The sequence below is a fragment of the Corella eumyota genome, chromosome 5 (assembly GCF_963082875.1).
Source record: "Corella eumyota chromosome 5, kaCorEumy4.1, whole genome shotgun sequence".
NCBI lineage: Eukaryota > Metazoa > Chordata > Ascidiacea > Phlebobranchia > Corellidae > Corella > Corella eumyota.
In genome coordinates this window covers 14,943,938-14,970,741 of record NC_137494.1, presented here as the reverse complement: position 1 = coordinate 14,970,741, position 26,804 = coordinate 14,943,938, and the positions used below count along the sequence as shown (strand labels likewise).

General features: G+C 32.5%; 4 protein-coding genes and 1 pseudogene across 4 annotated transcripts; 2 read left to right on the top strand and 3 right to left on the bottom strand.

The window, feature by feature from the left end:
* Positions 1-263: 263 nt before the first annotated feature.
* Positions 264-1,108, top strand: LOC145753584 (uncharacterized). The gene is made up of 3 exons (XM_082569989.1): positions 264-400; positions 472-636; positions 999-1,108. The coding sequence occupies exons 1-3, from the start codon at positions 310-312 to the stop codon at positions 1,106-1,108; spliced, it is 366 nt and encodes a 121-aa protein (XP_082426115.1). The 5' UTR covers positions 264-309.
* Positions 1,109-3,211: 2,103 nt separating this feature from the next.
* On the top strand, positions 3,212-5,670 carry LOC145752070 (uncharacterized). Its single transcript, XM_082568270.1, has 4 exons — positions 3,212-3,367; positions 3,445-3,609; positions 3,954-4,001; positions 4,566-5,670. Exons 1-4 carry the CDS (start codon positions 3,277-3,279, stop codon positions 5,381-5,383), a joined length of 1,122 nt encoding a protein of 373 aa, XP_082424396.1. The 5' UTR covers positions 3,212-3,276; the 3' UTR covers positions 5,384-5,670.
* A 26-nt stretch (positions 5,671-5,696) lies between these two features.
* LOC145753583 (tetratricopeptide repeat protein 37-like) lies at positions 5,697-15,414 on the bottom strand. The gene is made up of 21 exons (XM_082569988.1): positions 15,381-15,414; positions 15,105-15,221; positions 15,017-15,029; positions 14,583-14,736; positions 14,053-14,196; positions 13,861-13,947; positions 13,334-13,390; positions 13,002-13,092; positions 12,325-12,466; positions 11,784-11,942; positions 11,235-11,376; positions 10,735-10,888; positions 9,969-10,140; positions 9,343-9,585; positions 8,934-9,062; positions 8,400-8,562; positions 7,931-8,102; positions 7,422-7,590; positions 6,813-6,948; positions 6,478-6,537; positions 5,697-5,813 (listed from the first exon to the last, which is right to left on the bottom strand). The coding sequence occupies exons 1-20, from the start codon at positions 15,412-15,414 to the stop codon at positions 6,511-6,513; spliced, it is 2,505 nt and encodes an 834-aa protein (XP_082426114.1). The 3' UTR covers positions 5,697-5,813; positions 6,478-6,510.
* LOC145752069 (uncharacterized) lies at positions 14,709-25,284 on the bottom strand. Its single transcript, XM_082568269.1, has 10 exons — positions 25,184-25,284; positions 24,459-24,706; positions 18,678-18,888; positions 18,104-18,314; positions 17,456-17,693; positions 16,898-17,075; positions 16,403-16,567; positions 15,886-15,966; positions 15,105-15,221; positions 14,709-14,736 (listed from the first exon to the last, which is right to left on the bottom strand). The coding sequence occupies exons 1-8, from the start codon at positions 25,271-25,273 to the stop codon at positions 15,919-15,921; spliced, it is 1,389 nt and encodes a 462-aa protein (XP_082424395.1). The 5' UTR covers positions 25,274-25,284; the 3' UTR covers positions 14,709-14,736; positions 15,105-15,221; positions 15,886-15,918.
* Positions 25,285-25,682: 398 nt separating this feature from the next.
* On the bottom strand, positions 25,683-26,758 carry LOC145752312 (tRNA N6-adenosine threonylcarbamoyltransferase pseudogene; annotated as a pseudogene).
* Between the last annotated feature and the right edge of the window lie 46 nt (positions 26,759-26,804).

Here is a 26,804-nt window from a genome sequence, read left to right as displayed (position 1 = left end):
CAAGTTTTATCGGGTATTGCGAGAGGTGATATTGACAACTTTTAAATAACTACGCAAAAGCTAAAATTGATGAATACGATCGAGAATAAAAGAAAATTTTTAGTCTGTGGTTTTAACTCCTTACAACATTGGTGCGTTGGTTGACCGCATAACACAAAAGAAAGAACTAAAGGGTAACTAGGTAAATATTAATGCTATAGTATAAGACTGGCGCCTTAGCGATAAAATTATTTTTATTCCTGATAAAGCAACGAAAAGTTAGCATCTAGTAATACTAAGCACATCTTTAAAGTTTTAACAACCTTCAAAATGGCGGATAACGACGTTCCACCGATTAATGTTAACGTGCATGTTCATAGACATGATAACAGAGAGATAGGAATGCAAGTAGAGCATGCAGGTAACTTTAAAACTTTAACCTAATTTGTGTAAGCAACATTTAAAACTTAAAATAAATATTTAACTTTGCAGACCAAGTTACCCAAAATGTCGTCCTTCAAGAAAATGCAAGAAATGAAGAAAATGCGGGTAAAATTGGAGCAGATAACGTGACCGATTCGCAAACAACTGAGGCAGAATTATCGTCGTCTATGTCACATTTAAGCACAACTGCAACCCAACCAAAACAACAAATTGGTAAGTTACCCCGATATAAAAATAAATTTACAAAGTTTTTAGTTATAAATACACTAACAATCAATAAAAAAACAAATATAAAAAAACTGTAAAAAATGCGACTCAAATTCTTGATTTTCACTCTAATTACTTTTAATATCTCCTTACACTAATAGGTTTTTATAACTTATTAAAGAGTGTATTATTTTATTCTATCGAAAACATTAGGCTAAAATAAAAATAGTGTAGCAATAATGCGAAAAAAAAAAACTAGACAACTTTTGATCTAATGTCACATTACCTAACACCTATTTTTTACCTTATGACAGTCGAAATTAGCTCACTAGCTCTCCCATGCGGATGTTAAATATTTTGTTTTTTAGGTGGATCTATCATGTCTCAAGAATTATTAGAAATCATCGACCACGAAAGTAAGTTTTTGTTGCTTAAAAAAACTGCCACAGGCAACTCGAGAATGGGTCGGATTAACTGATGTTACTCTATGTTTAAGTCGCGCATTCGACTTTCCCACATCGAGGATAAAGATATATATACAAAAAAAAAAAAAATTCCATTATGACGCAAAATATCATTTTTTCAAAATGGCAACCTTGTACGGTTGCAAACTTTTAATTTTTACAAATTCTAAGCCAATAATTGGCCAAAAAACTGATAACAAATTTATAATATTTAATTCTGTTAGAAATTGTTTGCAAATTACAAACTGAAAATAATTTCGATGCCATTTTATCTGCAACAATGAATCATTCTAAATACGACCCAGAAATACAAAGCATCTCAAATCTTATACTTTCCTATCTTGCTTGTTTAAAAACCAAAAAGTATTATCGCGTTGCTCAGATCAGAGACAAAATAACTTTAATAATCCGAAACAAAACTCAGCTAACTGCATCAGAAGTTAAATCTGTAGCTGATGATCTTCGTACCCAGAAGAAATACCTGAAGTCCATTTTATTTTACCCGATCGCAATTTTCCTTATTCGAGGATAATAACGACCCGGACAATGATGTTAATAATATGAGGTTGTGTGTTGGTGGAATAAGTGTTTCAGTTAAAGAAATGTTAAAGAAAGATCAAAACATGAAAAGTGTTGTACAGCATCACGTGATCCCACTCATGCAAGAACTTAAATCGAGAATAGAAAACTTACCTGGAGTAAACGCCGAACTAAAAATTGTTAATTTGAGTCAATGTTTGGTAAATATCGGGTATTGCGAAGATATGGCAGATATCGACAACTTTTCAACAACTTTAGAGGGGCTCAGATTAATGAATACGATCGAGAATAAACAAAAATATTTTGTTTACGGGAGTCTCTTAAACAACATGGGTGCGTGGTATGATCGCAATTCTCGATACAGCAAAGCAGTTTCTAAATACACCGAGGCAATCGAAGCTTACAAACAAGTTACTGATTGGCCAAATGATGGCGAAAAACAACGAATTATTAAGATAACTGAAAATAATTTATAAACCAGCAAAAAAAAGTTAAGCAAATAAAAGTCTATTTAAGTACATAACCAAACAAAATTCAACAAATTAGTATTTAAATTAAACAACCTCAAATTATTTTAAATTTGTTACAAAATCATGGTCCATACAAGTACAATACTAAAACCAAGTTTAACATATTGTTAAAGATCTTTTTGATCAAATATTGTTTTGTTGTACATAACCATTAAATTTTTTTTTTTTTTTATCTTTATCCTCGATGTGGGAAAGTCGAATGCGCGACTTAAACATAGAGTAACATAAGTTACTCCGACCCAGTCTCGAGTTGCCTGTGGCAGTTTGGGATATTATAGAGACTATAATTGCCCGGTAATTATGCTGCTGATTAAGTGCTGGCTCAGCAGAAGTTCATACCGTTTATAGCGCCTTACTCAAGGGCGCTACAGCTTGAGATCAGTGGGGATTGAACCCACGACCTCATGGTAGTGTAGCAAGAGTTCTTATCACTACACCACGCTGCCGGTAAAAAAAAATATAATTGCTTGTTTAATTATTGTTTTAAAATATGAATTAATGTTGTTTCGATATCCACTAATATTTAGTGATTATTACTTGCGCGTAGTTATGCTTGAATAAATTTAAAAAAATTAAACTTTGTCCCCAATTGATACAATTAAGAGTTAAACATTATTCAAAATTAAATTTAACAAAATTCAAATAACTTGAGACAAACAAAAACTCGTTCTAATAAGAACTAAACTTTGCAACCTTATTCAACTTATCCTGTACCAAAATATTATAAAGTTTTATCTTTCATTTAGATTAAAAATATCAGCAAATATTTTATTAAATAAATAAAATCATTGAAAAGTATTAATATGATATAAAATGGGATAAAAATAATTTAAATTTTTAAGAGCGTTTTTCATTTTATTCTAGCACAATTTCAGTATTTTAAACAAAGGACTTGTTACGTTTCTCAAATTTCAAGTTTAAATTCCTTTTACAACTACTGGTTCTCGTTCAAGCATGCAATGACGAACCCTGCATAGAATAAAAAGAGAACGAGATAAACAAACCCAGTTAAGCGTAAAACGAACCCAGCCCCACTGTAGCGAAATATTCTTTTTGTCTGTGTCAAAGTGCTAGCGTCTGTTAATATTATCGATAAATTTTACGTTTCAACAATGGCGAACAACGACGTTCCACCGATTAATGTTCAAGTTAATGTTTATAAACAAGATAACAGAGAGATAGGAATGCAAGTAGAACATGCAGGTAACTTTTAAAACTTTAACTTAATTTGTGTAAGCAACCCTTAAACTTAAAATTAATATTTGACAATATTGTTGCAGACCAAGTTACTCACTATACAATACCACAAAAAAATGCAAGAAATGAAGAAAATGCGGGTAATATTGGAGCAGACAACGTGACCGATTCGCAAACAACTGAGGCAGAATTATCGTCGTCTATGTCACATTTAAGCACAACTGCAACCCAACCAAAACAACAAATTGGTAAGTTACCCCGATATAAAAATAGATTTACAAAGTTTTTGGTTTTAAATACACTAACATTAAAAAAAATATATATTTACAGTGACAACCAAGAATTTGAGTCGCATTTTTTTCACAATTATTGCTTTACGCCTATATAGGTTTTAACAACTTATTGGAGAGTGTGTTATATTATTCTATCGAAAACATTAGGCTAAAATAAAAATGGTGTAGCAATAATGTGAAAAAAAACTAGACAACTTTTGATCTAATGTCACATTACCTATCACCTATTTTTTACCTTATGACAGTCTAAGTTAGCTCGCTAGCTCTACCGTGCGGATGTTAAATATTTTGTTTTTAAGGTAGATCTATTACGTCTCAAGAACTATTAGAAATTATTCACCGCGAAGGTAAGTTTTGTTGCTTAAAAAACTTTAAAAAATATCAACTTAACAAAGTCCCCTACATAACAAAAAAATAACCCAAATTTTAATCACATAAACGTAACAAGTCAGTTGTAATTCCGGTAGCGTGAACCGGCAGCGTGGTGTAGTGATAAGAACTCTTGCTACACTACCATGAGGTCGTAGGTTCAATCCCCACTGATCTCAAGCTGTAGCGCCCTTGAGTAAGGTGCTATAAACAGTATAAACTCCTGCTGAGCCAGCACTTAATCAGCAGCATAATTACCGGGCAATTATAGTCTCTATAATATCCCAAACTGCCACAGGCAACTCGAAACTGAGACTGGACCGGAGTAACTAATGTTACTCTATGTTTAAGTCGCGCATTCGACTTTCCCACATCGAGGATAAAGATATATATACAAAAAATTAAAAATTCCATTATGACGCAATATATCATTTTTTCAAAATGGCAACCTTGTACGATTGCAAACTTTCAATTTTTACAAATTCTAAGCCAATAATTGGCCAAAAAACTGATAACAAATTTATAATATTTAATTCTGTTAGAAAATGTTTGCAAATTACAAACTGAAAATAATTTCGACGCCATTTTATCTGCAACAATGAAGCATTCTGAATACGACCCAGAAATACAAAGCATCTCAAATCTTATACTTTCCTATCTTGCTTGTTTAAAAACCAAAAAGTATTATCGCGTTGCTCAGATCAGAGACAAAATAACTTTAATAATTCGAAACAAAACTCAGCTAACTGCATCAGAAGTCGATGATGTAGCTGATGATCTTCGTACCCAGAAGAAATTCCCGAAGTCCATTCTATTTTACTCGATCGCATTTTCCTTATTCGAGGATAATAACGACCCGGACAATGATGTTGAGAATATGAGGAGGTGTGTTGGTGGAATAAAACATTCAGTTAAAAAAATGTTGGGAGAAGATCAAAACATGGAAAGTGTTGTACAGCATCACGTGATCCCACTCATGCATGAACTTAAATCGAGAGTGAAAAACTTACCTGGAGTAAACGCCGAACTAAAAATTGTTAAACTGAGTAAATGTTTGAGTTATATCGGATATTGCGAGGTGTTGGCAGATATCGACTACTTTCAAACAAATACAGAGGGGCTCAGATTGATGAATACGATCGAGAATAAACAAAAATATCGAGTTTACGGGGATCTCCTAAACAACATTGGTTCGTGGTATGGAAACAATTCTCGATACAGCGAAGCAGTTTCCAAATACACCGAGGCAATTAAAGCTTACAAACAAGTTACTGAGTGGCCAAATGATGGCGAAAAACAACGAATTATCAATTTACCTGAAAATAATTTGAGAATCTGCAAGAAAAAGTTAAAAAAATAAAATTCCATATAAATACAAAACCCATCAAAATTCAACAAATCAGTTATTTTAAAACAACGCCAAATTATTTTAAATTTGTTACAAATCATGGTCCATACAAGTACAATAATAAAACCAAGTTTAACATATTGTTAAACATCTTTTTGTTTAAATATTGTTTTGTTGTACATAACCATTAAATATAATTGCTTGTTTAATTATTGTTTTAAAATATGAATTTATGTTGTTTTTATATCCATTAATATTTAGTGATTATTGCTTGCGCGTAGTTATGCTTGAATAAATTAAAAAAAATTAAACTTTGTCCTCAATTGTTACAATCAAGAGTTAAACATTATCCAAAATTAAATTTAACAAAATCAAAATATACTTAAATATCGACCTTCAGATAACATTTGTCTGGCAAGCGAGCAATAACATTCACCCAAGCCTGTTAAAAACAAATGTTAAACTTTTTTGAATAAACATTTTAATGTTAAGAACTTAGACTTGGCAAAAAGTTTATATGATAGCTCTGTACATGGTCTTTTATGCCTAAAACCATGACTTGATTCCTACTGCTAAAAGTTGCATCCTATTGGAAAAATACCAGAGGTTCTGGGTTTGATTCCCACTGCTGGCATGTTGTAGCATCCTAAGTAAGACCTGAGGTCCTGAGTTTGATTCCCACTGCTGGCATGTTATAGCATCCTTGAGTAAAACCTGAGGTTCTTGGTTTGATTCTAATTGCTGACATGTTGTAGCATACTTAAGTAAGACCTGAGGTCCTGGGTTTGATTTTCACTGCTGACATGTTGTAGCATTCTTGGGTAAGATCTTATATTCTGGGTTTGATTCTTACTGCTGGCATGTTGTAGCACCCTTGAGTAAAACCTGAGGTTCTTGGTTTGATTCCCACTGCTGGCATGTTGTAGCATTGTTAGGTAAGACCTAAGATCTCGGGTTTGATTCCCACTGCTGGCATGTTGTAGCACCCTTAAGTAAGACATGAGGTTACAAGTTTAGTTTCTGCTGCTGGCATGTTATAGCAGCATTATTTAAAATATTGTAACACTTAATTAAAATATTACTTACAAATATATCGTTACATTTACCTTTTAATGCTGGAACATAAATTTCTTTTAATCTTAAAACTTCAAAATATTTTTCAATTGCTTCGTTGTGATATCCCAGCAGCCAGAAAATAAATTTAAAAAGTTAAGTCAATTTAGTAGTCTAAAATTCACATAATAACCCATATTAATTCACAAAAATAGCAACTTTACAGCTTTAACATAGACCAATTTGATTATTACAACCTTATTCTAGGAAAGTACAAAATAGAAGCAGTGGGGATCAAACCCAAGACCCCACATAATAAAATCCAGTATTTTCTATAATTGTGCCCTCTACTGATTTATTATAAAACACATCTTAACCCCATAATCACCTGTTTAATGGCTGCCATCTGGTACACAGCGTACACTGAAGAAGGATTAAGTTTGTGAGCTTGACTGAAGGACTTCCAAGCTGCAGTGTAACTTCCTCTGTTTAGATACCCTTCACCTAAGCATTCCCAGCATATACTATAACATTAAATATGATATTTATTTCCATATTATTTTAAAAAAGATTTTTTTATTAGGTGAATTACAACAAGCATAGATTCGTTGTGACAACGTTTTTTTTATTAATTTTTTGGTATATAAGTTTAACTTTGATGTGGGAAGGTCGAATGCGCGACTTAAACATAGAAAAACATCAGTTACCCCGACCCAGTCTCGAGTTGCTTTAAGCGGTTGGAAACATTATAGATTAAAATTGCCCAATAATTGATTAAATGTTGGCTCAGCAGGAGTTAATATTGTTTATAGCCCCTTACTCAAGGGCGCTACAGCATGAGAGCAGTGGGGATTGAACCATGATCTAATGTGTGGTGTAGCAAGTGTACTTACCACTCCGCTAAGATGTTACAACCAGTAATTTAAAAGCAGCCAAAAACATGAACAAAATATTAGATTTTAATCAAGTATTTAGTTTATTATTTATATCCACTTACTAATCGCTGGCATCAGCTCTTAATGCAGCTTGAAAGCAAGTAATGGCACTCGTTGTTTCTTTAGTTTTTAACCGACATAATCCTAATCTTAACCAAGCCCATTTCTGTCCACCAGGGGCACTAGAGTTCGTGATTTTTTCGTACAATAGAATAGCAGAATCAAAATCACCTAAAATTTAAAAAACAAATTGTGAAATAATAAAATTTTTTTAGGATTAATCTTTTTCACATTTATCTTTATCCTCGATGTGGAAAAGTCGACTTCATGACTTAAACACAGAGTAACATCAGTTACCCCAATCCAGTCTTGAGTTAACTTTGGCAGTTTGGAACATTATTGTTTATAATTGCCCGGTAATCATGCTGCTGATTAAGTGCTGAGCACGAGTTCAAACCATTTATAGCGCCTTAATGAAGGGCACTACAGCATCAGAGCAGTGGGAATCGAACCCAGAATCTTATGTAGTAAAACCAAGTGTTTTAACAACTACACTCTTTATTAATCAAACCTTCATTGGTAAGCAGATCAGCTAATGCTGCTCCAGCTTGATCATTAAATGGATCCAAATCTAAACATTTCTGATAACATTTCTTGGCCCTCAACAAATCTTTACTAATATCTCTGTAGTAGTGACCAATGTACAAGAAACATTCAGCATTGTATGGCTCCAACTTGGCTGCCTAAAAATAAACTGGGTTAATACAAATCAATAGCCCGCCATACGATCAGTATTTTGATTGTCATAATATGGTTGCAACTCTCAACTAATATTTGCTTAATAATTTACCATCACACCACAAATAGCAGTTTTATTTTTTTGAAGACTAAAATACAGACTGTTGGTCAGGCTATTGGCTACTGTTTATTTAGTTAAAAACTTTATATAAGGGTCCAATAGGTAACCTACTTAGCTTTATATTATAAAATTTTTAGACCAAATTTTACCGAGCCTCTAAACGTAAAATACAAAAACTTACATTTGAAATAAGGTCTACAGCTTTCTCATATTCCTTACTTACAACACATGTTAGTACTTGTTGTATTGTCATCCAATCTTTAGAACTTGAACACCGGGTTTGGTTGGTTAGATATGAAGATAACTTTGAGCATACATCCAACAAATAAGAATCATTTTTAAAACTGTAATAAAATCAGTCAACTATATAAAGATATTTTTTAATTTATTAGCAAGGGTCGACTGCCTGACCTAAACAATAACAATAGTTACTTCAACCCAGTCTCGAGTTGCCTGTGGCGGTTTAAGATATTATAGATTATAATTGCCCGATAATTATGCTGCTGATTAAGTGTTGGATCAGCAGGAGTTCATATTGTTTATAGCGCCTTACTCAAGGGCGCTACAGCATAAAAGCAGTGAGTATTGAACCTACGACCTCATGTAGTGTAGCAAGTGTTCTTACCACTATACCACGATGCCGATTTAAATGTTTAGAGAATTAAAAAAATTAATTAACTCTATAACTCAAAAATTTAAATTTTCAATTACTCACCCAACAAATGTATCAAGAACAGCCTTAGCATAACAAGCACAACTTAATATCATCGATGAGTCAGTGTTATAAGGATACAAGTGAGCTAATCTTTGAGCTGTCTTTATTGAATCTTTTTCATTTGTGGAACTGAATGTAAATTGATAAAAAAATTTTAAAACTTATATTTTAGATTAATTCAAGTGGTTAACAAATACTACAATATGTAAATAATTAGATTAAACCCAGGACCACAGGACTCACTCAAAGATGCTACAACATGCTATGTGTGAAAATCAAATCCAAGATCTCAGATCTTACTTAAGAATGATACAATATGCCAGCAGTGAGAATCAAACCCAGGATCTCATAATCTTACTCAAGAATAACCAAAAGTAATTTAAAGCCACAGTTAATTAAATTAACTTACTTATCTTGGTGGTTGTGCTGTCCAGAAGCCAACATAACTAATGCATTAAGCATCATGATACGTTCATGCTTATTATTCTCCCCAAACACCGGCAACAGTTTGTTGACAGTTAGGTTTGTATCATCCTTATTGTGGTTATGCAACATTGAGGTGGATTGAGTTAATGCTTGAGATACATTTATGTTAGGTTGGGTTAGAATTACTTTTGTCAGCAATTCTCTACATTGGAAACTGTACGGAAATCTACAAAAAACAATAATTTTAATAGTAATTTTTTTTTGTAGATTTATTCATCCTCGATGCGGAAAGGTCAACTTTATAGCCTAAACTTAGAGTACCATTTGTTACCTTGGCCCAGTCTCAAGTTGTCTGTAGCAGTTTGGAATGTTATGTAGATTATAATTGCCCGATAATTAAGCTGCTGATTAAGTGCTGGCTTAGCAGAAGTTTATACTATTTATATTGCCTAACTCACTACATGAAAGCAGTGGGGATCAAACACAGGGCCTTATGTAGTGTAGCCAAGTGTTTTGACCAACCACTTCACCACACTGCCAGTAAATATACTTAAGTTATAAACTTTTACATCATTTGGGTAATTAAGATAAAATGAAAAAAGTATTCACCCATTAACAAACTTTTGTGCTAAAACAATTGCTTTACGTTGATCAAGAATCATGAATGCAGATATTAATAACAAACAATTCAAATTGTTTTCAGGATTTTCAACCAGGTTACATTCCTTGTTTAGTTTCTCCAATAAATTTTGAGTTGTTGTTTCATCTTTGGTTAGAATTGCTAAATATGAAAAAACAATTTGAATTTTTTACAATACTTTTAAATATTGAAGAAATCAAACCAAGACCTCAGGTCTTACATAAGAGTGCTTTAACATGCCAGCAGTGAGAATTAAATCCTGGATCTCAAGCCATACTAAAGGATACTACAACATACCAGCAGTGGGAATCAAACCCTGGACCACACGTCTTACTTAAGGATACTACAACATACCAGCAGTAAGAATTAAACCCAGGATCTTAAGTCTTAATTAAGGATGCTACAACATACCAGCAGTGAGAATCAAACCCAGGATATCAGGTCTTACTTAAGGATGCTACAACATGCCAGCAGTGGGAATTAAACCCAAGATCTCAAGTCTTACTCAAGGATGCTACAACATACCAGCAGTGAGAATTAAACCCAGGATCTTAAGTCTTAATTAAGGATGCTACAACATGCCAGCAATGGGAATTGAACCCAGGATCTTAGGTCTTACTTAAGAATATCACAATTTTCCAGCAGTGGAAATCAAACCCAGAACCTCAGGTCTTACCCAAGGATGCTACATTATGCCAGCAGCTAGAATCAAACCCAAGACTTAAGATTACTTACCCATAGCTAGTTGTAACTGGGTTGTTTCAACTAAGTCATCACAAGAACATAATTCACTTAAAGCTTGTTTTTTGTTTTCCATATTCCACAGAACAATGGATTTTGCACAATTTATAAACACTTGATCATTTTTGTTTGAACTTAACTCAATTGCCTTAAACCAAAAATTAAAATTTATTTTATATTAACTACAATTTTCCGAATTCATAAATTTTTACCAGTGACCAACAGTGTGGTGGTTAAAACCCTTGGTTTCACTACATGAGATTTTCGGTTAGATCCCCACTGCTCTCATGCTGTAGCGCCCTTGAGTAAGGCCCTATAAACGGTAAAAACTCCTGCTGAGCCAGCACTTAATCAATCAGCAGCATAATTATTGAGCAATTATAATTTATGATATTCCAAAGTGCCAAAAAAAACTCGAGACTGGGTCGTGGCAACTAATGTTACTCTATGTTTTGTTACTCTATAAAAATATTTTAAAATAAATCATGATCTACCTGATCATATACACCCAATGCCGATTGGAATTCTTTTAGGTAAAACAGATTTAAAGCAAATCCACACAACTCATAAACATCACAGTTATCCGACCCTATCTCCTTGTATATTGAAATACTTTCTTTGTACTTGTGGTTTTTGCTGTAAAAGTAAAACAAAAAATAAATGCAAATATATTTTTTTAAAACCTATTGGTCATGGTTTAAAATGTAAAGTTTATAGTAATCCTAATACAAAAATATTCTCAATTTGTTCAACTTGAGACTTAGTTAAAGTACTAATATAAACCACTACTAACAAATCTTTATATAAAAATACCAATTAGATTTATATTAATTTATATATAATGAAGCATATTGTAATATATATTTGTATGTGTAATATATAGGCCTACAAAATAAATAAAACTGCTGTTTGTGGTGTGTGGGTAAATTATCATGAGCGAATATTAGTTGAGAGTTGCAACCATATTACAACAATTAAAATTTCTACCAGAAGGTGGGCAACAAGTTTTTTTAAATAAACTTAAAAAATGCAAAAGAACCTACCATAATATTCTGGCATAATTACTTCTTGCTTTGTTTAGTTTAGTTGTGGATGCATTTTGAGATTTCAAAATGTTCAAGCAGTTAAGATAAGCAGTTTCAGATGAATTGTTATGTCCACATTTCTCAAGAACCATTCCATGCATACTAGCTGCCCACTCACTGAAACAAAATCATTTTTAAAGTTAATAAAAAATGAAACCTCTTTAATTTATATATTTATTTATCCTAGATGTGGGAAACTTAAAGACCTAAACATAGAGTAACATTTGTTACCCTGACCCAGTCTTAAGTTGCCTTTAGCAGTTTGGGATATTATTGATTATAATTGCCCGGTAATTAAATTGCTGATTAAGTGCTCGCTTACCAAGAGTTTATACTGTTTTTAGCACCTTACTTAAGAGGCTACAGCATAAGAGCAGTGGGGATCGAACCCAGGACCTTATGTGGTACAACCAAGTGTTGACTACTAAACTATGCAGCCAGTATTTACAATAAACCTTTAGGTCCTCTTATAAATAATTTAAGGTACAAATAAACTCACCAATCTGGATATTTATTTGTATATTTTGAAAGTTGTTCAACAGACAGGGACAAAGTGTTACAAGTTGTAAGATTGTCAGAATAAGTTAACCCCGTTTTGTTGTTGTTTTCAGTCAGTGTTTTGCAAACCATATCAACATAACCTGCAAATATTTATAATTAATAAAGAGTCTTCAATTTTAAACTTATTTTTAAGTTGATTTAAATTTCCTTTGTAAAAAGTTTGTTTAAGAAAGATGCTACAAACTTTATAGGTAAAAAATAGACAATATGATGTGGAAAGGTCAACTTATTAGCCTAAACATAGAGTAACATCAGTTACCCTGACCCCAGTCTCAAGTTGACTTTGGCAGTTTGGGATATTATAGATTATAATTGCCCGATAATTAAGCTGCTGTGAATATGTGTTTGAATCAGCAGTGCACCTTTTATATTTCTTAACTTGAAGGTGCTAAAGCTAATAACTGTTTAGTAGTTTTTGGATAAGCAGGAGTTTGGGTGTTTTAAAACCCTAATAGTCCCAAATGACTGTATGCGATAAAGCCCAGTGTTTTAACTATTTTACACTGTCACCTTCTTGTATAAACAAGGCAATTTAAACTGGGTTCATGTGTTAAAATAGACTTTACTAATGGCTAAAAATTGGCATTTTATATTAAGACAAACACAAATAATTACCAGCAGATGCTTGCTCATGTAAAGATAATGAAACTGTGTGCTGAAACAAATCATAACTTTCTTCACTACCAATTATTTCAGCAATATGGGCCTAAAAAACACAAGTTAAAAACAAATTTAATTTCGTAAATATATCATTATGTAAACTTTAAACGTAATCATCTAAAAAAGGAGTCAAATTTTAAATTAATAATTATTTTAGCAGAGTAAGCATAAAAACATGTTCAAAACAGCTTTAGTTTTGTAAATTTTTCATTATGTGAAATTCAAAATGTGATCATTTTAAAGAAATAAAGTTAAAATATGAAATTTAAAAATTAGAAACAATCTACCTGTCCAATCCAAGCATTGATGAAAGAAGGTTCCAGACTTTGTGCCACTTTAAAAGCCTTGTGAGCAAGTTTAATCTCAAGATTGTTGGACGTATAACGTAGCTAAGTTGTTCCAAGCTTTGCAGTTGTTTGGGTCATGTTGAATGGATGTTATGAAGCAATGTTGAGCTAATGCTTTATTCTGTGAAAAAAAAATTTAGGAAAAAACTTTATTTCTGTATTTAATTTTGATATGGCAAAGGAAGACTTCATGATCTAAACATAGAGTAAAATCAGTTACCCTGACCCAGTCTCGAGTTGCCTTAGACAGTTTTGGAAAATTATAGATCATAATTGCCCGATAATTAAGCTGCTGATTAAGTGTCTTTGGCAGTTTAGAATATTATTGATTATAATTGGCTAATAATGATGCTGCTTTTTGGCTAAGCAGGAGTTTATGTCGTTTTTAGAAACTGAAAAGTTTAACAGCATGGAAGCAGTGGGGATCGAACCCAGGTCAACCAACAAACAGTTGAAAAATATTTTACCTGTACATGTTCAGATGCTGCAACTACTCCCAATGTGTTCCATATTAAATGATTATTTGCTTCATATTGTAAAGCTTTTTGGAGAACCTAAAAATTTAAGTTTTGAAAATATTTTTCTAGCAAATGGATCAAAATATCAACTTTCGTAAAAACTTAACGATAAAATATCAATATTAAGTATCTTGTACTTACAGATACAGATTTAGCAGCTAGGTGAGATGACTTGTTTTCTTTAGATTGGTAAAAGTAATTAAGGCCCAAATCATGCCATAATAAACCATTAGTTTGGTTCAAATATAATGCTCTGCTGTACATTACACTTCCCAGTTGTAACACCTACAAAAAAATATAAAAAATTAAGCAAAATCACATTTGTAAATTTATTTATATTTATATATTTCCAATGTGGAAAGGTTGACTTCACGACCTAAACATAGAGTAACATTAGTTACCCCAACTCAGTTTCGAGTTGACTTTGGCAGTTTGGGATATTATAGATTATAATTGCCCGTTAATTACATTGATAATTAAGTACTGGCTCAGCACGAGTTCATACTGTTTTTAGCAACTTACTTCAGGGCGCTACAGCATGAGAGCAGTGGGGATCAAACCCACGGCCCCATGTAGTAAAGCCAAATGTTGTAACTACTACATTATACTGCTGGTCTGGTAGCAAAAACAGATCACAAAAAATTAAATATTAACAACAGTATTTAACCTACCTCACATTTTCCTAATATAGATACTTCTGCCGAGTTTTTAAATTTCCCATCACCGAGTCCTGTAGGTACATTTAACTTGACATTACTTGTATATAGTGGATGTAACATTGTACAACTATCCCCCAACAACTTCCATATACAAGATAGATCACTTCTACATAAAAAGAATAAAAAATAAAGTTTTTCGTCAAATTGAAAGGTCAACCAAGCCTTAAGTACTTTTTATAATTACTAGTCAATAGCTCTTTGAATGGCATTTCATTTGTTGTAATATGGTCGCAACTCTTAACTAATATTTGCCCACAATAATTTACCTGCACACCACAAACTGCAGTTTTATTTATTTTGCAAGTATATAAACGGAACATAAATATATTTACATATATATAAATCATCCACTATGTTCCCTTATTTATAAATAGTATACAGTTAACCCGGTGATATTGGCTGTTTATTGGGATGTTTACTGAACATTGATGTTTATAGAAATGAAAAGATTTAGAAACCAACTGTATTAGTTACCTGGCATACACAGCGGTGCAAAGTGGTTGATAGCTTGTTGTATTTGATCAACACAACTTAAATATCGACCTTCAGATAACATTTGCCTGGCAAGCGAGCAATAACATTCACCCAAGCCTGTTGAAAACAATATTTAAACTTATTGAATGAATATTTTAATGTTAAGAACTTAGACTTAGCAAAAAGTTCATATGATAGCTCTGTACATGGTCTTTTAAGGCCTAAGACCATGACTTGATTCCTACTGCTAAAAGTTGCATGCCATTGGAAAAATACCAGAGGTTCTGGGTTCAAATTCCACTGCTAGCATGTTGTAGCATCCTTAGTAAGACCTGAAGTTCTGGGTTTAATTCTAACTGCTGGCATGTTGTAGCATGTTTAAGTAAGCTGTGAGGTTCTTGGTTTGATTCCCACTGCTAGCATGTTGTAGCATTCTTGAGTAAGACCTGAAGCCATACGTTTGATTCCCACTGCTAGCATGTTGTAGCATCTTTAAGTAAGACTTGGGGTCCTGGGTTTGATTCCCACTGCTAGCATGTTGTAGCATCCTTGAGTAAGACCTGCGATTCTGGATTCGATTCCCACTGCTGGCATGTTGTAGCATTCTTTAGTAAGACCTGAGGTCCTGCATTTGATTCCCACTGCTGACATGTTGTAGCATACTTAAGTAAGACATGAGGTCACAAGTTTAGTTCCTGCTGCTGGCATGTTACAGCAGCATTATTTAAAATATTGTAACACTTAATTTAAATATTACTTACAAATATAATGTTACATTTACCTTTTAATGCTGGAACATAAATTTCTTTTAATTTTAAAACTTCAAAATATTTTTTAATTGCTCGTTGTGATATCCCAGTAGCTAGAAAATAAATTCTAAAAGTTAAGTCAATTTAGTAGTCTAAAATTCACACAATAACCCATATTAATTCACAAAAATAGTAACTTTACAGCTTAAACTTGGCCAATTTAATTTTACAACCTTATTCTAGGTAGGTACAATATGAAAGCAGTGGGGATCAAAGCCCAATAATTGAATAAGTGCTGGCTCAGCAGGACTTCATATTGTTTATAGCGCCTTACTCAAGGGCGCTACAGCATGAGAGCAGTGGGTATCAAACCAAGGACCTCAAGTACTAAAATCAAGTGTTCTAACCACTACTACACCATGCTGCCAGAGCAATTAAACTTATATATATACAAACTTTACAACCACAACTTGTTTTAAGCTTATGTATATATTAATTGCCGAATTATGTCATTTATATAATTTGTATATTAAGTACAAAAATATTCACCAGAAAATGTAAATAAGTTGTTAAACTTTCTATAACTGGATTGTTGTTCACCAAACTTTGTCCAATTTCTAAATATTTCGCTGCATCTTCCAATTTGTTTAAACTTATCATTAATCTTGAGATCCCAATAAGAGATGGAATAGAATTAGGTTCAATAGAAATCAACTAATAAAATATATTTTATTTAGATATTATAATTTTAAAATTAATTATGGTGGAAAGATAATATACACTAGTTTAATAAGAGACTATGAGCGCCCTTGAATAAGGTGATATAAACGGTACGAACTCCTGCTGAACCAGCACTTAATCATCAGCTTACTTATTGGGTAATTATAATCTATAATATTTCAAACTGCCACAGGTAACTCGAGACTGGGTCGAAGTAACAATTGTTACTCTATGTTTAAGTCATGCATTCGACTTTCCCACATCGAGGATAAATAAATATACAAAAAGAAATTGTTCAAGTGAAACTAAACCAAAAGAACTTACTTTCTCATAGACATCGATGGCCGATGTTTTAGTTGAAAGATTATGAGAATTACTGAGTGCTTCAGCCTCACATTTCATTATTTCAATTTTAATTTCAGATATCTTTGAAATCTTAACCAACCAAGTTATATTAGTTACCTTATTTTCTTCAACAGATTTGCATAACTGTAAAGCTAACCTAAAAAAATAATTTAAATTGAATTTTTAGTCAATTTTTAAAAGTCAGCAGCGTGGTGTAGTGGTTAGAACACTTGGCTTCACAATATAAGGTCACAGGTACGATCCCCAAAGTTATCATGCTGTAGCGTCCTTGAATAAGGCTCTATAAATGTTATTCCAAACCACCTTAGTCAACTTGAGACTGGGTCAGGGTAACAAATGTTACTCTATGCTTAGGTTGTAAATTTAGTCTACCAACATTAAGTATAGAAATATACATCAAAAAAATTGCTTTAAAATGTAAAAATTTTTAAACCTGATTTCATATCAATAAATTATCAATCTATATATACTACAAAAAAATGTCAAAATGTTTAATCTTTTAAAAACAAATTCTACCTTGTTTTGTCCTGTGCTGTGAAGTATTGATGCAGGTAAATATAACCCTTATTCAAGCAAGTATAAGCTGGCAAAAAATCAGAACAAAGTTTCAACCCTTTCTCTAATAACTCAACTATTTGTTGGTAACTTTGTTTTCCCTTTTTATACAAGTTATAAGCATATAATATATCCTTGTATAAACCATTATAATTGGAGATATGTTGGTTGTAGGTGTCCAGGGATATATCAAGATTATCTGAAAATAAAATGTAAAGCATTTTACATAAATTATTTTAATATTGATAAAAACATGGCGTAGTGGTTAGAACACTTGCTACACTACATGAGGTCGTGAGTTCAATCCTCACTGCTCTAATGCTGTAGCCCCCTTAAATAAGGCACTATGAACAGTATAAACTCCTGCTGAGCCAACATTTAATTAGTAATTTAATTGCTGGGCAAATATAATGAATAATATCACAAACTACAAAAGTTAACTCGAGACTGGGTCAGGGTATTAAATGTTACTCTATGTTTAGGTGGTAAGGTCAGCCTTCCCACATTGAGGATAAATTAATACAAAAAACTCTAGAATAGTGGTATAAGTAAATAATATTTTAGATTCAGGCATTAAAATTAACCATATAAGAATAAATAAAAATTTACTGAATCCATTCTGCAGTTGAATCTGAACTAAGATACCCATCGCAAATTGGGAATCAGATTTTAACATTTCTTGGGAAGTTTCAACCAAACCTTTAACAAAACTATCAGGAAATATCTTGGGTGAAGTTAACAGAGCTGATCTTAAAGCTTTTTCTTTGTCCAATATTTGTATGTCTGGTAGATCACAATATTGAACAACTAATTGTAAAATCTGTAAATAAAATAATTGTATTAAATTTAAGGTTATACTGATGTAATATACAGGTTTGAATTTTACATTTAACAAAATAACATTAAATAAAAAATCGGGGGATAATTTGGTTATGTTAAAATGATTATTTTATAAAAATTATCAAAAAAATGATTATTTTTAAATCATCTAGATATAAAACAAAGCTCAGTGAACGATATATTTGTATGTTTAATTTATGGGCCTACAAAATAAATAAAACTGCCATTTGTGGTGCGGTAAAAATTAGTTAAGAGTTGTGACCATATTATGACAATTAAAATGCTGACCATTGGCTATGAACTAAAATATACTAAAACACTAAATGTTAATAATAAAACTTACGAACTGAAAATATTCTTTTAGCTCCGAAACTTGATTTTTACATGTTACAATAACATTAATGACACATTTTAAAAATGTTTTGTTATTTTCACATGATTTAACCAATTCAGAATTTTCTTTTAATATTTTGATTGCTTCTTTATAGTTTTCTACTTGGCAATAACTTTTTGAAAGAATTGTGATAAAATCAAGAATTTTGTCCGCATTTGATCTGCAAAAAAATGAATTTTTAAAACTCAATTAATATCTTTTAGTTTAAAAAATAAATAAATTAAAAAAAATGAAGTTTAAAAAATGATATCTATTTTTTTAAATAAACCAGTCAGCGAAGTGTAATGGTTAGAACATTTATTACACAAAATGAGGTCCTGGGTTCGATCCCCACTGCTTTCATGCTGAGCAAACACTTAATTAACAGTTTAAATGATAAGTAAATTTAATTTATAATATACCAAACTGCCAAAGGCAACCCAAGACTAGGTCGGGTTAACAGTTGTTGTTAAATCATATAATAATTCTGTTGTGTTTTATTTATAGTATACTTATTTGTTTTATTTTATTTTCATGCATGACTAGTTACTTTGTTATTTTATGCATGACTGATTTTCCTACTTTTTACCATACTTTTGTGTTACTTAAAGTCATTTAGTTTTCACCTTGGTTGTGAGAAGACCTTTCTATGTTAAGTTCTATTCTAGTGCATGAGTATGTTATGTTCTTTTATGTTTCTAATTTATGTTGTATTCTATTTGAATAAGGTTTATGTTTAATAAATCATTTAAGTTAACAATGGTAGCAGAGGATGGTTGGTTGTTAATTGGAATTTGAAATGGCAACTGTTAGTAAAAAAGCGCCTCCAAAGTTTGGAGAGAATGTTCCATATGAAGTATGGAGAAGAAAGATTGCCATGTGGCAACTTGTCACATCAGTTGACAAGAAGGAACAAGCCATTATTGTTCTTCTAGAAGCTCTGGAAGGAAATGTTAGAGCTGAAAAGGCAGTTTCTGAATTAGGAACTGAAGACCTTCATAGTAATGATGGAATGACCAAGTTGTTAATAAAGTTAGACTTGGCATTCAAGAATGAAAAGGCAGATGATGCTTATAATGCATATCAAAAATTTAACAACTTTAAAAAAAGTGAAGGCATGACAATGTCAGATTATATTCTGGAATATGAACATTTATATCATGGGATGTCTGTTTATGATATGAAACTACCTGATACAATATTAGGTTTTAAACTGATAGATCATGCTGGTCTTTCTGACACTGAAAGACAGTTAGTTCTCACTATGGGCAGTGACTTGAAATTTTCTAGTTTAAAATCTGCTTTAAAAAGAATTTTCGACAAGGTTACTGAGTCCACTTCATGTATTAAGATCAAAGAAGAAGTATTTTATTCAAAACAACCAGAAAATTCTTTTAAAAATTTTAGAAAAACTGGGCAATACAGTAATTCAAACTTTAATTTCAAAAGAAAGCTAAATAAGTTAGATAAATTTGGAAATGTTACCAGATGCATGATTTGTGATTCCAAAATGCATTGGGCTGCAAAGTGTCCCCATCGGTTTCGTGATGGAGCAGTTAACATTGTAACATGCCCAGCTGAGTCTGAGGTTGTAGATGTTGTTTTGATGAACGACAACATTGAATCAGAAATTTTTGTTACTGAGGTCATGGGATCAGCTGTGATTGACACAGCCTGTACAAAAACAGTATGTGGAAAAAAGTGGTATGACAACTATGTCAAAGGACTTAATTTTTATCATAAAAGTAGTGTAAAAAGTAGTCCAAGCAAAACAAGCTTTCGATTTGGAGATGGAAGAAGAATATTTTCATTCATGAAGGCAAGAATACCAGCTTTAGTTGGAGAAAAATTTTGTTATATTGATGTTGAAGTCGTACGAGATAATCTTCCTTTACTGCTTAGTAAGTCATCATTGAAGAAAGCAAACGCAAAAATTGATTTAAGTGACGATAAAGCTGAAATATTTGGGAAGGAAGTATATTTGAATTTGTCAACAAGCGGCCATTATTGCATTGAAATTGCTCCTCGGTCACTTGATTCTGATATGCTAAAGGAAGAAGATGTTCTGTTATTAAATTTTAATGCAATGTCTTTAAACGATAAAAGAAAAAAAAATTCTTAAATTACATAAGCAATTTGGTCATGCTTCAGGAGATCATTTAAAACGACTTTTAAAAGATGTTAATGTCCTTACTAAGGATTTGTCGGATGTTATTGACAATGAGATTTCCAAGTGTGACATTTGTTTACGGTTTAAACGCAATCCTTCAAAACCCTGTGTTGGACTTTCCTGCGCTAGAAAATTTAATTCAACTGTTGCAATAGATCTTCACGAACTTGATCGTAATGTCTGGTATTTTCATATGATTGATGTCTTTACACGATATAGCAATGCTGTGGTTATTGAAAGAAAAACATCTGGTACAATTGTTAAAAATTTTCTCAAGTATTGGGTGAGTTTGTTTGGTGCACCGGAAAACGTTCTTAGTGATAATGGTCGAGAGTTTAATAACTCTGAGTTTCAAGACATGTGTGAAAATTTTAACATCTCTGTGATGACCACTCCTTCTTATTCTCCTTGGTCAAATGGTGTTTGTGAAAGACATAATGGAATACTTACAGATATGATTTTAAAACTTAAAAATGATGTAAACTGTGATTGGGATACCGCTGTTGCTTGGGCATTGAGTGCTAAGAACTCCTTAATAAATAATTATGGTTTTAGTCCAAATCAGTTAGTTTTTGGTCAAAACACAAGGTTGCCTACAAATTTAACTAATGACCTTCCAGCATTAGAAGGGGAAACGAAGAGCCGTCATGTTGGAGAAAACATTTCTGCATTGCACAATGCTAGGCGATTGTTTATTGCGGCTGAATCTTCAGAAAAATTAAAACGAGCATTAAGAATGCAAACTCGACAAACCAGAGAAAGTTTTTGTATTGGTGACAAAGTTTATTACAAACGAGAAGATATTAATTTGTGGAAAGGACCTGCTACGGTCTTGGGTCAAGATGGTCCAGTTGTCTTTATGAGGCATGGTGGACAGCACATTAAAGCTCATAGTTGTCGGGTACAACCAATTGACTCTGATAATTTAGATCCTTTAGAGATAAAAGAAAGTGAGAATATTTCTCCTTGTCGTGAACCAGTTGTAAAGAAGATAACAAGTTATGAGTCAAGCGATGAGGACATAAGCATTGATAAAAATCTTTCTACTCCTCCTGAAGTCCCAACCACAACTCAATCTCCGAAACTAAAAAAAGGTCTTGAAGTTGAATTCGTGGATGAGGATGGTACACTCTGTACAGGAAAAATTATTAATAGAGCTGGAAAAGCGACTGGCAGATACAGTAACGCTTTTAATGTGGAATTTTTAGCCCCCATTGATATAAAGGGAGAAAAACAATGGGTCAATTTTGAAAAGGTTACACACTTAAAGCTGTTAGAGAATAGTGAATCAAATGCGGTTGTTTCAGAAGAAATTCATCACTTATCAACAGATTTGTTTAATGATGCTAAAGAATGTGAACTAAAAAGTTGGAAAGAAAATGATGTTTATGAGGAAGTTCCATTCAATGGTCAACAATGTATATCTGTTAGATGGATATGTTCATGGAAGTATAGAAATGGACAACAGGTTCAAAAGGCTCGTCTTGTAGCTAGAGGATTTGAGGAATTTGATCGCAATATTTTAGATAAGGAAAGCCCAACTTGCTCTAAGGATTCTCTGAGAACAATAATTTCTATTTTTCAGCAAAAACAATGGACATTAAGAAGCATGGACATTAAGACAGCTTTCTTGCAAGGAAAACTGGTTAATCGGGATATTTTTCTTAAACCACCCAAAGAAGCAGATTGTTCAACCGATTGTGTCTGGAAATTGCGAAAGTGTGTGTACGGCCTAAATGATGCTTCTAAACTGTGGTATAATCGGGTTAAGGATTTTATGGTATCTGCAAAGGGAAATATTTTAAAACTAGACCCAGCTGTATTTTATTGGCATTGTGGAGTTGAACTGCAAGGTATCATATGTGTATATGTTGATGATTTTCTATGGGGTGGAACTGAAAGTTTTAGGAATTCAGTTATAAATGATCTTAGAAACACATTTCAAATTGGTAAGGAAACCGAAACAAAATTTAAATATATAGGATTAGAAGTACAACAAATTGAAAATAAGGTTTTGATTACTCAGAAAGACTACACAAACAACTTGAAGCCTATAGAAGTTGAAGTCTCAAAAAGACAGTTTCCTGAAAAAGATTTAACAATTATGGAACAAAATTTACTAAGATCAAAGATTGGACAACTGCTTTGGCTAAGCAGTCAAACAAGGCCTGAAATAAGTTTTGAGACATGCCTACTTGCAACCAATTTTAAAGAAGCAAAAATTAAAGATCTTATTGCGTGTAATAAAGTTATTCGAAAGGTAAAATCTTATCAATCAGGTATTGTGTTTAAAAACTTGGGTAATTCTGAAAATTTGCGATTAGTTGTGTATACTGATGCTGCTTTCGGAAATTTAACAAATGTTGGAAGTCAAGGCGCATACCTTATATTTCTTGTTGGAGAGAACAACAGTTGCAATTTACTAAGCTGGCAATCAAGAAAAATAAGACGAATTACAAGAAGTACTTTAGCAGCTGAGACTTTGGCTTTAATGGATGGCATTGATGGAGCTATATTTATACGTTCAGTGTTTACAGAACTATTTTATGGAAAAATTAAAAATGACTTGCTTCCTATAGCGGCCATCACAGATAGCCGCTCTGTATATGATTCATCACGATCTATTAAAAGTGTGACAGACAAACGGTTACGCATAGATGTTGGAGCCATACGTGAGATGATTGAAAACAGAGATATAAGTTCAATTAATTGGGTTAATACCAAAAATCAATTGGCTGATTGTTTAACCAAAACTGGTGTTAATACTTTAAACCTTTTAGAGGTTTTAAACACTGGATTCTTACCAATTAACTAAAAAAAAAAAAACATAATGAATTTGTTAAATCATATAATAATTCTGTTGTGTTTTATTTATAGTATACTTATTTGTTTTATTTTATTTTCATGCATGACTAGTTACTTTGTTATTTTATGCATGACTGATTTTCCTACTTTTTACCATACTTTTGTGTTACTTAAAGTCATTTAGTTTTCACCTTGGTTGTGAGAAGACCTTTCTATGTTAAGTTCTATTCTAGTGCATGATTATGTTATGTTCTTTTATGTTTCTAATTTATGTTGTATTCTATTTGAATAAGGTTTATGTTTAATAAATCATTTAAGTTAACAGTTGTTATTCATTTTATTTTAAATACATCTTTATCCTCAATGTGGGAAAGTCGAATGTGGGAAAGTCGAATGTGGGAAAGTCGAATGTGGGAAAGTCGAACTTAAACATAGAGTAACATTAGTTACCCTGACCCAGTCTCGAGTTGCCTGCAGCAGGAGTAATATAGATTATAATTGCTCGATAATTATGCTGCTGATTAGGTGCTGACTCAGCAGGACTTTGTACTGTTTATAGCGCCTTACTTAAGGGCGCTACAGCATGAGATCAGTGGGGATTGAAACTACTACCTCATGTGTGGTGTAACAAGTGTTCTTACCACTACACCATGCTGCCGGTTTATTCTAAGTTTAGGTCGTGAAGTTACCCCTCCAACATCGAGGATAAATTTATATAAAAATATTATCGTAAATAGCCCAGAAAAGTGACAATTAAACAAAACATAAAACCTTACTTATCAGTTAAGCGCATCAAATTTTCATAAGCAAAAATCTTGTCTTTAATATTTTCTTTCGTTAAATTCCCCTTCCAATGTTTTGTAAACAGGTTTCCCAATCCATGGTAAGCTAACACTTCATCAGGTGATAACTTAATGGCAGTGTGGTAAGACTCGATTGAGTTTTTGAGTTGAGATAACTCAGCATAACTCAAGCCAAGGAAAACATGAGCGTTGTAGTTGTGAGGGTCGCTGTCTAAAACCTCCTGGATTAAGAACAAAAAACAAAGTTAATTTTTAGGTTTTGTCAATGTAGAATGTTAAAACATTATTGATTTTATAAAATCAATTCTTGTTATTAACAATGCATTTGACATAAGGCGTTTAAATCATGTTTTAAAATGAGTTTAACTACGCTTTAAAATAGGCTTTAATAAAATTTTTCTACTATTTTTGCCAACTTTTCAAAAAAATATACCAAAAAATGTTATTATTTTGGTTCACCAATTTACAGCTTTTGAAAACTGGTTTAAAACCTGTTTAAGCATTCATGTAAAAATATCCAATTTAGTAAGGTCTTATTGGTTGTATAAAGTTAATATGATCAATATTAGTAAGTATAAAGTTTTTTGTTTAAAATTTTAAAGGTTTTGTGATTTGTCATGATCTCATACCTTGTGTAATAAGTTATATATATTTAGTTGTCGAAAAATCATAAAAAGTTTTAACAGATAATTACTTACATTACAATGTGTAATTGCTCCTTCAAAGTTTTTCTTCTGAATTTCCTGTTTGGCAAGTTTTAAAGCAACTTTAACTTTTTTACTTGACATTATTTAAAAACAATCTAAATTCATTAAAAAAATATAAAAAAATATGATTTTCAAAATCGGCAAAATTAAAATAAACTTTCTAATACAAAACAGCGATTAGAACCAAAAAGATTTTAACTTCCGTTTAATATCATGGACTTTAAAAATTACTTATGCCCAAACTTTTCATTGTTAATTAAATATTTTGATACCATATTGCAGGTTAGTCAACTTAGTAATTGTTAGATTCACAATTATCAAGAATGCTTTGACATAGAAGCAGTGGGAATTAAACCCAAGACCTTGTGTAGTCAAGCTTTAAATCATTACCGAGTGCTTGAAAATGATAGAAATATTTAATATTATTATTTATGACATCATTTAACATGGAACTTCTTGCATTTAAAAAGATTAAAAATGTTGGTAGTATATCAAGAATGTTTATCATTATCACCTCTGACATCACTGTTATGACATCACCACTCAATCATCCCTCCAAGTCACTTCAACTTCATCGGTTCGAAACCTTTGCGTACACCAAGAATCTTCCAACAGAGTTTGCTTGTCAATTAAATTAAACCCCGATCTGAACATCTCCCAACCTGCCTGGGCTATCATTGCCCCGTTATCGATACAAAACCTCATATCAGTGGCATACAACTTTGCCCCTCTCTCCTGGGTCATAACTTCCATCATTTCCTGAAGTCGCAAGTTACAACCTACCCCTCCTACTATTAAAACTTCTTCGAACCCACAATGTGACATCGCTCGTTCAGTGATTTCAACCAGCATAGCAAAGAGGGTTTCTTGTAGAGAATAACATAAATCTTCAGGTGAATATTCGTGTTTTTTACTCCGAACTAAATCCTCAATAAACGAAAGAATCCCTGAAAACGACACGTCCATACCTTTTACTGTATAGGGTAGTGCGATATACTTGCTCCCTTTCTTAGCAGTTTGTTCAATATTAAACCCAGGACTTGGGTCATTTGAAATATGAAGAATTCTCGCAAAACGATCGAGACAGTTACCGACAGCAATATCAATCGTTTCACCAAATATACGATACCTGTTCTCAGAATAAGCAATGACTTGAGTATTACCCCCAGACACATACAACACAGTTGGGTTATGTGACCCCGTAATCAACCTTCCCATTTCTATATGAGCAATACAATGGTTAACCCCAATTAAAGGTTTATTCCATATTTGTGCCAGAGTCCTTGCTACAACTGCTACTGACACTAAAGGAGCTCCCATCCCAGGACCTTTAGTGTACGCAATACAATCAATATCCTTGTAAGTTAACTTTGCTTCGTCCAGAGCTTGTTTAAGAATCGTTAGAATCCATTTTCGATGATGTTCTGCTGTTTCGCGCGGTAAAAACCCCTCGCCAGGCGGTGTGACGTAGGTATGCCGTGGATTCGATAACACCTCCCCGTCTCTAATTATCCCGATCCCTAATTTATTAGCACTCCCTTCAAATCCTATCACAGTCAACGTCATAGTTTGTGATTAAATCAACTTTAATAAAAAAATACAAATTTGTTGA